We start from the raw sequence: 10,668 nt of genomic DNA on the forward strand, positions 1-10,668 counted from the left end.
GTCTTCGCCTGCACCGACATAGCTCACCCGGTCATCACCTGTGAATCACCGATACTTCACTAATCCAGCTATACCTGTATCCGATACTTGCGTACCGATATTTTGATACTTTGATACTATACTTTCTCAATACTACCACTGTGTCATTTTTCATACTCCCGTATCGTCGTATCATCGTACTGGTTTCGCCGTACCTGTTTCGCGTATCGGTGATACACTCAACACTGGGGAGTAGCGCCAAGCTCCATCGCGATGGCAGTGGCAACGGCGGAGGCATTGTGGCCACGGTGCCAGCTCCACTTTCCTCGTGGGCACCCACCGTCACCCGCAAAAAATCCCACTACTCCGACTAGCCTCTCGTCTTTCCCCAACCTAGTGCGACCACGACCATAGCTGCGTTCGTATTGTTAAGTTCTTGATATATACATATTTTCATCTGGTTCGTTTTTTCCATTTACAATACCAAATTTAATTCATTTGATTCACCATGAAATATATTGTGATAGTTCATAGGTTGGTTAGTATTATTGATGCTTTATTCTTCATAGATTTGGTCAAAGTTAGCCAATTTTAACTTAAGAAAAACCTAATACGATATGCAAATAAAAACAGAGAGATTATAAATTATGCGCTGACTGGTAACCTATGGCAAAAATCCATTTCTACCCGAAGTTCCCGCTTGGCTGCAGTGTCGTAGCACTGGGCGTGGCTAGACAGCTAGAAGATGTGTGGCAGTACGTAGTAGACTGCGTGATATATGGTGATTTGTATCCTATTATGACTATGATTTAATTAATGGAGAATCTAGCTCATACATGTAGAGGGGGCTCATCTCCCCTCTCTTCTTCTTCCTCTTCTTCTTCCGCCCCCCTTCCTCCTCATTCTTTCATCCAAAAATGGAAGGGGGCTTAGGGGGTATCTATTGATCTTGGGGAGTTAAGTATAGATATTTGGTTTTCTGCAACTTTTTCAGTACTTATGGTGTGCACTATATTAAAATTTTTGTTTAATCATGCTGAAGGACTATGCATTTAGGATGACATTGTTATGTTTGGTGTGTAAGGATCTATCTAATATTCTACGGATTTATGGTATTGTGTCATTTCTTCTTTTGGTGTATTCAAGTTGTGGATGCTATTTGTTAGAAAATTTTCAAGCAAATTCATGCCATTTTTCAGAATTTATTTGAATTCGATTCTTATACATACCATGCACGCACCATGTAAACATATCTGAAAAAACCCTAGTTGTTTCGTACAGCTTATCAAGCTGTATGTGTCTTACCACACTGCTGGCCTTTTTGTTGTTCATGTATGTTTGCAGGATGTTTGATGTGGGTAGCAATTGATAGAAAGCAGCTGGTAGACTGGTAATGTAAATAAAATGATACACTTCGTCTTTCTCTAACAGGTTGTTTTAAGTGATTTAATTTGGTCATATATGATGTAGGTGCTATATAGCAGTATAAACAGTATCAGAGCGAGCGGCCAAGCAATGGAGCCAACAGTTATAGAGTATCAAGAATTAAAACAAATTACAGATGGATTCTCCGAGAATCGAAAAATTGGTGAAGGTGGATATGGAAAAGTTTATTGGGTAAGACTGCAGACATGCTTGCTTAATTTCTATCCAGGCCACAGCAGTTTATTGCAAATGTGAACAATACGTACACTTCAAATATATAATACACCTCCCACTAAAATAATTTTGCCCGTAACTGTCGAGGTAGGCAATGACCTTGCAGCATATATATTGCGGTTGTGTTTATTGCACATCGGAGACTATTCGGAGCTCAAGATTTCCAATAAGAATCGGAAGCCCGAGTCAGTCCCAACCAACAAGCCTCAAATTCCCAAGTCTCCCACCTCCCACTTGCCACCTTTCTTTAAGTTTTTTCTCTATAATACTTCACTCGAATATCCAGCTCACAAACGGTTTCCACCATAAGATTCGTGATATTTTTATGCACAATTTAAGATCCATTGTGAATATATTTTCTAAAAATTTTCTAATTGAAAATTTATGCGAGCATAGAAATATAGGGACTGGAGCATAGAAAATGTTTCGAGCATAGAAACATAAGGATACGAGCATAGGAACATAAGGACACAAGCATAGATTATGTTCGAGCAGAGAAATATAAGGATACGTGCATTGAAATAAACGGGTATGAGCATAGAAACATCGGGACACGACCATAGAAATATACGGACACAAGCATAGAAACATACGGACACAAGCATAGAAATATATGGACACGAGTATAGAAACATACGGGCACAAGTATATAGAAACATGGGGGCATGAACATATAATATGTTAAAGCATAGAAACATAAATGCACGAACATCAAAATATATGAACATGAGCATAGAAAATATTTTGAGCATAGAAACATATGGACAGAAACGTATAAACATAGGAACACAAGCATAGAATCTATAAGCATATAAATATATGAGCACGAGCATAGAAACATACGGACATGAGCATCAAAAATGTTTCAAGGATAGAAACATATTGGCACGAACATAGAAACGTAGGGACACGGGGCATACTGACATAAGCATACATACAGTAGTTTCTTCACCCAAGGATCCAACTCACAAATAGTTTTTGTCACCAGATCTGTGAGATTTTTATCCACAATTTAAGATTCATTGTGAATATTTTTTATTTTTTTTAATTCATAAATTTACACTTTTAAAGTGACAGTCATATGATTCAATCGATTTGTGTGATCTAGTTTGGCAGTCCATATGCTTCTATCCTCCTGCCCTTTTATTTCTATGCTCGTGCCCCGATATTTCTATGCTCGTGTCCATATGTTTCTTTGCTCGAAATATTTTTTATGTGTATGTCTATATTTCTATGCTTGTGCTCATATGTTTTATGCTCGAACCTATTCTATACTTGTGTCCATATGTTTCTATGCTCCTGTATGTATGTTTCTATGATCATGCCCGTATGATTCTATGCTCTAACATATTCTATCCATATATTTCTATACTCATGTCCGTATGTTTCTATGCTCCTGTTAGTATGTTTCTATGCTCATTCCCCTATATTTCTATGCTTGAACATATTCTATGCTCGTGTCCCTATATTTTTATGCTCGGTAAATTTTGAATTAAAAATTCAGAAAATATATTCACAATGTAACTCAAATTGTGCATAAAAAGGTCACGAATCTTATGGTGAAAACCGTTTGTGAGTTTGATATTTGAGTGAAGAATTATAGCGAAAATACTAAAAGAAAAAGGTGAGTTTGCATGCATGCGTCTGGTGGGAGACGTGGGGATTGAAGGCTTGCTAGTTGGGATGGTCCATGTTGCGGAGGTGGTCCAGGAAGCAAGTTGGGTTTGCTGGGGCTTCCAATTGTTATATGAAGTCCTAGGCTCCTAATATAATATTTATATATATAGTGTAGAAAGAATTTAATATATACACACACATATATATATATATATAATGTACATGGGTGCATTTTGTATAGAGAATGCACCCACCCTCACAGTTGCAACTGTGACCGTTCTTGTTGTAACTGGATTGTGCCCAGTTGCATCCGGGTTAGTTTGAGTTGCAATTGGTTCGCATCCAGTAGCAGTCTGGTCAGTCTGAGTTGCAACTCGTTCGCGTCCAGTTGCAACTGGTTCACGTTATCAATTCTATCCAGTTGCAATTGATCCATTATTCTAGTTGCAATCGATGAAGTCTCTTGGTTGCAACTGCAGGTGGGTGTATTTTGTACGAAGAATGCATCTTGTTGCATTTAGCCTCGCCCTGTGTGTGGCATGCTGGATTAGATCCAGCGCTTAGGTTTTTCTAGCTTGTCAAATGAGACCACCAGTAGGCAGTAGTAGTTTTGCCTTATTCAAAAATTAAAACCAAACTGTGTTCTGTGTTCTATACTGATAATATATATGTTTCTTGTAGGGGTTACGTGAAAATGGAGATGAGATTGCCGTGAAGATGCTCCGAGATAATATTCGTTTAGATGATAAGCAATTCCAGAATGAGTTTGGCCACCATTTCGAGCTCAAGCATGATAACATTGTCCGACTAGTTGGCTTCTGCCATGAGTCCAAAGGTGATGCCATAATGCACCAAGGGAATTTTGTTCTTGCAGAGAAACGATATAGAGCTTTGTGCTTCGAGTATATGCACAATGGGAGCCTTCAAAAGTATATATCTGGTACCATTTCTCCATCTCTAGTAGGTTATCAAGATGTGATGGACAACTGTTTAATTCTGTATTTGATAATTAATCTTTTTTTTGTTCACGTCCACGCAGATGAATGTGATAAACTTGACTGGCATACCAGTTACAAAATAATTAAGGGGACTTGTGAGGGTTTGAAATACCTCCATGAAAGATCCAAACCTATTTTGCATTTAGATCTGAAACCCGACAATATATTGCTTGACAAGAACATGGTGCCCAAACTTGCTGACTTTGGCCTGTCCAAGGACTTCCAGGACAGAAAAACAAGGACCACAAAAACTGTTGTAGGAACGCAGTAAGTTGGATTCCTCTGCAAAAGCATCATTTTCTAATGAAACAAAATGTTTTCTTACAATTAATTTGTTTTGTATGTGCATGCAGTGGATACATGCCACCAGAATTCCTAAAAGAAAACACGTTTTCTGACAAGAATGACATATTCAGCCTGGGAGTTATAATAATTGAGATCATGATGGGACCTGCAGGCTACTCACAATTTAAAGGAATGTCTTCAGTCTCTTCAGAGAGATCCGATAAAGGAATGTCTTTTGGTAAAGACGATAAAAAAGAATTATTTATTGATCTGGTAAGAAACAATCTATTTCTCTTTATCAAGACCGGTGTTCATGATTACCAAATGCTTTGCTATCTAGCTATACATTTATTATGCTATTAACCAGCTTTATAATTCAACTTCATAGGTACAAGAAAAATGGAGGCGCAAGTTACAGGCAACACATAGTGATTCCTTTTTAGAAGAGTATTGCAAGCAAATAAAGATATGCACCGACATAGCAATAGATTGTGTGAATGATGATAAGGAAAAAAGGCCTAGGATAGTGGAGATCATCAAAAGGTTGAACGAGGCAGGACCCACGATTGACCAAGAAAATAATATCATTGTTCCCACTTATGGGTTAACTGCACATACAACCCATGACATTGTGGTAAGCCATCCTTACGCTAATTGATTTTTTGCATTTATTAGAAGTTCCTCTAAGGCCAATCTCAGTGGGAATGTCATAGGAGTGTCATGGACATTAAATTTGCTAACATGTACCAATAGTATGAGAAGAGATAAGAGAGGAGTGTCATGAAATGTGAGAGGAGTGTCATTACCATGACACTCCACTAGCACAATTCTCAAGTTTTCAGTCTTGGTAACTGTGTCGATGACACTCCCACTGAGACTGTCCTAAGAGATTGGCTAATAATAAAACCAACTACGGGTTTTATATTTTTGCCACATCATATGCAGCCAACTTAAAGCCCACTTAAATAGTACTCCCTCCATTCTTTTTTGATAGTCCCATTTCAAAAACACAAATGTTCACAAATGATAGTCCTATTTCCTATTGACATGGGCTATGGCAATAAATAGCACTGGTAACGAGGAGTTTCCAGTTGAAACATTGGAGGACCAACTAAAAACTCTGTGCTGCATTTATTATATGATAAGTAAGGTTGTTTTCCTTGGTCATTGTGTCAAGGTGAAATAGGACTATTAAAAGAGAATGGAGGGAGTAGTATATATAGCTATAGATGTAGACTAAATCATTAATGTATGACCCACCTTGTTCTCTCGCAAAAGTTGTAGGAATGCATTAGCCGGTTGTAAGCAAGCAGCCCGTTTCTCTTATCTCTCCACTTCTCTCTCCTCCAACTCATCGTAAATTTGATGTGGCAATTCTTGCAGCCCGCTTGCATCATCCAATAAACTTGCTCTAAAGACTTAGATCTAAACTTTTCAGCAAGTCATCATATACTTGCTTTGTTTGGTTCAAAGTGTCTCTCTAGTCTACTAGGCGATGTAATTTCACAATATTTATCTAGTTATAATAACTTCAGTAGTACAGTAATTAATTTTATTTTTTCATCATGTGTTTTCTCCATCAATAATATGATAGTGGACTTTTCCTGAAAAACAATGTGATGTCGACAAGTGATTGGAAAGTGCAATTTAACATGGAACAGCACCTGAGTATCAACATTTCAGGGCCAACTAGAGATTTGGAAGCCATATGCGCACATTTCGAATAAAATTGGAAGCCAGAGATTATAGCATGCCAAATGTTAGGTTAGGCCCTCATTTCGAAAAATGTTAAAGTTGAAATATAGTTTTTATTCAAACGTAGCATAGGTTTCTCCTAAAAAAATGGGATTTTTTCTCAGACGGCGACAATAAGAATTACATATACTGTTCATGCTAAAAGTGGGTTTTCGAGTCATACTCTTACCTACTTTCTACTGAAAACACCATCCATCTAGTGTTCCTTGAAATTAAATCTTCAACTATACCTTCTTAAGTCAAACTATTCTAAGTTCGACCAAATTTATAGAAAAGAGTAATAATATTTCAAATGCTAAATGAGAATAATTAGATTCATTATGAAATATATTTTCATAATATTTCAAAACAATGTGATGTCGACAAGTGATTGGAAAGTGCAATTTAACATGGAACAGCACCTGAGTATCAACATTTCAGGGCCAACTAGAGATTTGGAAGCCATATGCGCACATTTCGAATAAAATTGGAAGCCAGAGATTATAGCATGCCAAATGTTAGGTTAGGACCTCATTTCGAAAAATGTTAAAGTTGAAATATAGTTTCTATTCAACCTTAGCATAGGTTTCTCCTAAAAAAATGGGAATTTTTCTCAAACGGCGACAATAAGAATTACATATACTGTTCATGCTAAAAGTGGGTTTTCGAGTCATACTCTTACCTACTTTCTACTGAAAAACAGCATCCATCTAGTGTTCTTTGAAATTAAATCTTCAACTATACCTTCTTAAGTCAAACTATTCTAAGTTCGACCAAATTTATAGAAAAGAGTAATAATATTTCAAATGCTAAATGAGAATAATTAGATTCATTATGAAATACATTTTCATAATTTACCGATTTGATGTGCCAACTGTTAATATTCTTTTCTATACATTTGGTTAAACTTACACTGCTTTAACTTAGGACAAAGCAAAATATTTTATATTTCAAGCCAGAAAGGGACCACTAGTATAGATTCAGCCTTTTGTCCTGGTTTTGGAACCGGGACTAAAGGGCATGTGCAATGCAAAAAATTTAACATGCACCCAGCAGGATTCGAACCCGTGATCTTTTAGCCCGCATATAGCTTCCTTACCACCCTACCTAGACAACCCATGTGACACTATTTAGATTGTCTTCCTTTTAAAACTATTCGTAGCACTCGCTTTAGTTCAATTGGTGTTACCAACCGGGACAAAATGGTTCTTTGGTCCCGGTTGGAGCCTCCAATCGAGACTAAATAAAGACTCTTTAGTCCTGGTTGGAGCCTCCAACCGGGACTAAAAGCTTTGAACCTTTAGTCCTGGATTGCAACACCAATGGGACTAAAGATAGACCTTTGGTTCCGGTTGGAGGCTCTAACCGGGATTAAAGAGTTTTTCATCCCCTAACCGTTGGAACCAGGACTAGTATCCACATTTGTCCCAGGTCCAATATTGGCTGGAATAAATGTAGAGGATCAAAGATCCTTTCTGTAGTAGGGTACATAATAGAAAATAATTGAAGTCAATAAGTTATAAACTAAGAAACTGAAAATTCGAGGTGTTGCGCCCCTAACTCCTCCTTAGGGGGCCGTGCCTCTCCTCATTCTAGAGTACGTCCGCGAAGGCATATTGTTTTTAGGTTACTTGGAGTTAAAATGAGGCTGTATGGGGCCAAAAGGGGCTGGCTCCGCATAGCACCAAGGTGGTGCCATGGAGTCAAGCTTTTCTTGGGGCCAGTGGCTTCAAGTTTGGAGAGTGAATGGATCTTGAATATCTGATTTCTGAGAAGATCCAAATGATCTTGTATAATACTATTTTTTACCTGATTTTGCTACAGGCTTCAAACATAGCAACACTGATTGTTTTTATTAGGTTACAAATATATATAACTTAAATTGAACATAAATCTTAAGATAGTAAATGTTAATTAAATTTTTTTTGAAGCAAATGTTAATTAAAATGTTACAATAATTGGCGCCCACATGATCCAATCAGAATGCATCTAGGGCACCATCTAAAACAAGCTGAGCCAAATCAAAAACATTAGCATGCACTCCTATTTCCATGTAAGCAAAACCACCTACGGGATTATATGAACAGTATTGCAAAATTTATAGTTCAATGTGCATAAATTGAAGACCAAGGCAAAGTTCACTGGTGATTTATAGTTTTGTTAAATAACTATTATCTATGTTATGTTGGAGGTCAAAACTAATTACACTAATAATTGATCTGTGACAATGGACTGTTTCCCTAAAAAAATCCTAAAGGTATACCAATTAGTTTATGTACTAGCTCTAAACTAAATTTTATTTACCCATGTCTATGCAGAGCCTGCCAGTTGTCAAGCTTGGAATGTGGGGTGGAAATGAGGGAAGATATCATGACCTTAGTGTGATGCCTCGACGCCTACTAACTATGACAGTTCGCTGTGGAGAAGCTATTGATTCAATTGAATTTTCTTACATTGGTGTGGATTTGAAAGAGCATGTGTCCGGCCGGTGGGGTGGTACTTATGGAGAAGCCCCTAGAAAGGTATAAAGAAGAATATTAACACCTAACACGTCAAATAAATAAGTTATAAAACTATATTTCTTAATTGATCTTATTATTCTCATTTGACATTCAGAATATTATTACTTTTTCTTATAAACTGGTTTATTCATGTCTTGGCACATAAAGCGAATTGATATTGGAAGATGCTTTCAACCAATATAAAACATTATCTTAATCGCATCATGGGTCTAAATATATTATAGAGCAGGTTGTTTTGTTTTTTAGTAAAAATATAGCATTGAATTATTGTTTTTTGTGATATTCTATGAAATTCGTTATAGGAGTATATTTTTGCTGCCTGTTGTAACGCACGGGCACGAACCTAGTTTGTATATAATTCCTTTGAGTCACGGTGCACAAAGGCAGGAAATTATAGGACATAAATTAAAGATACAAATAAACCATATGCTTCTCATATGTATACCGCACACACCTAATAATATGCATCCACGTTTTTGCTCTTGCAGATTATCTTGGGCCCTGATGAGATTGTACAGGAAATTTCTGGTACATATGCCGATTACAGAAGAGAAAGAGACGTTATAAGATCACTTACTATTTTCACCAATTTTGATAAAGAGCATTCTTTTGGTGAACCCATAGGAAATCCTTTCCGGATTCCTGTGGATAATAATGGCCATATCGTGGGTTTCTACGCACGTTCGAAACAGTTTCTTAACGCGATCGGCATCTATGTTCATCCATGAAAATAACAGATGCGGAGATCCGTGCTTATTATTCTGGTGAGAGTTTGGCTTCGAAATTAGCCAATAGTTCTGTTGAATACTCTCTTCGTTTCAGAATGTAGTTGTCAGTGTAGATTTGTCCTAAGTCAAATATTTATATTTTTAACCATCAATTCATAAAAATCAGTATATAGTTTCTTCACAACCACACGAGTTATATTATATATATTTTTGAGGGCCGAGTTATATTATATATTATGAAATTATTTTTAAATCTAAAGACACAGGCCGTACATACTTATCATTTTTGTTCTCACTGCACTCCAGCTCTTTCAGTTTCATCGGTCAATCGACGCTCTTTTTCGTAATGTGCAGGTGTTGAATGAGTTGGACGTGGGAGATGGCGCACGACTGATCATCATCATCATCAGGAGGCCAGTCGCAATCTTCTGATTGTAATAAATTAATTATTTCTGTAGCCAATAAATGCAGAAAATACTACATACGCTGTCCATCGTGAAGGCAGCACAAAAACACACTACTACTGCAGTGTTTCTTGTCATGTGTAGCTACAGGAACTTGTTAGAGAATCAAAACAAGCATTATTGAGCGTGGGTAAAATTGGTATCGATATGTGATGTGAATATAGTACAGGGTCCAGGATCACTGCCTTTGCTCGATCCTGGCAAGGCCACTTATAAGCAATCGCCAAGCCCGACCAGCTCCAAGCAGGCACCGTGATGGCGATGGTTCTGAGAAGTGAGATCATGCCCACTTCTCACGAAAGACGACGAATACGGTGACGGGACTGTTAGTATTGATCTAATAAAACTTAGACCAAACTTACTTAACCAGAATCACTAATCCAAAGTAGATTACACCTAGTACATGAACTAATGCGGAATGATAGAGTTCGGTCTATACCGACAGTTGTGGTGTCCATGGCGCCGGTGGAAGTAGGTGTAGTTGTCATGTCGTCGATGGCGTCAACGCTATCGGGGACGTAGCGCAGACGCTCCTTCAGCGTCCTCTCGGGGTAGCGGCGGCCTTCAGCTCGCCACCGGCACTGCCCCGGGCGAGGAACTCGAGCTTCTGAGCCTTCCAGCACTCTTAGCGATCGGTAGTGGTGGAAAATGATGAGTCGATCAACCCCGGGATTTCTCTTAT

The 10,668-nt window shown here is 37.8% G+C and overlaps 1 protein-coding gene across 4 annotated transcripts; it reads left to right on the plus strand.

Moving 5' to 3' along the window:
• Positions 1–1,196: 1,196 nt before the first annotated feature.
• On the plus strand, positions 1,197–10,145 carry LOC120677815 (putative receptor-like protein kinase At4g00960). Of its 4 annotated transcripts, none has more exons than XM_039959020.1 (9): positions 1,197–1,369; positions 1,450–1,596; positions 3,937–4,195; positions 4,280–4,520; positions 4,607–4,811; positions 4,927–5,172; positions 8,591–8,794; positions 9,283–9,558; positions 9,877–10,145. In XM_039959020.1, exons 2-8 carry the CDS (start codon positions 1,495–1,497, stop codon positions 9,520–9,522), a joined length of 1,497 nt encoding a protein of 498 aa, XP_039814954.1. In that variant the 5' UTR covers positions 1,197–1,369; positions 1,450–1,494; the 3' UTR covers positions 9,523–9,558; positions 9,877–10,145. The 4 variants fall into 4 exon arrangements, with proteins under 4 accessions (XP_039814954.1, XP_039814953.1, XP_039814951.1 ...); XM_039959019.1 differs by having other exon boundaries at positions 1,197–1,374; positions 9,829–10,111; XM_039959017.1 differs by having other exon boundaries at positions 9,829–10,111.
• The last annotated feature ends 523 nt before the right edge of the window (positions 10,146–10,668 follow it).

Source organism: Panicum virgatum, chromosome 6N (assembly GCF_016808335.1).
Source record: "Panicum virgatum strain AP13 chromosome 6N, P.virgatum_v5, whole genome shotgun sequence".
In the NCBI taxonomy this organism is placed as follows: Eukaryota; Viridiplantae; Streptophyta; class Magnoliopsida; order Poales; family Poaceae; genus Panicum; species Panicum virgatum.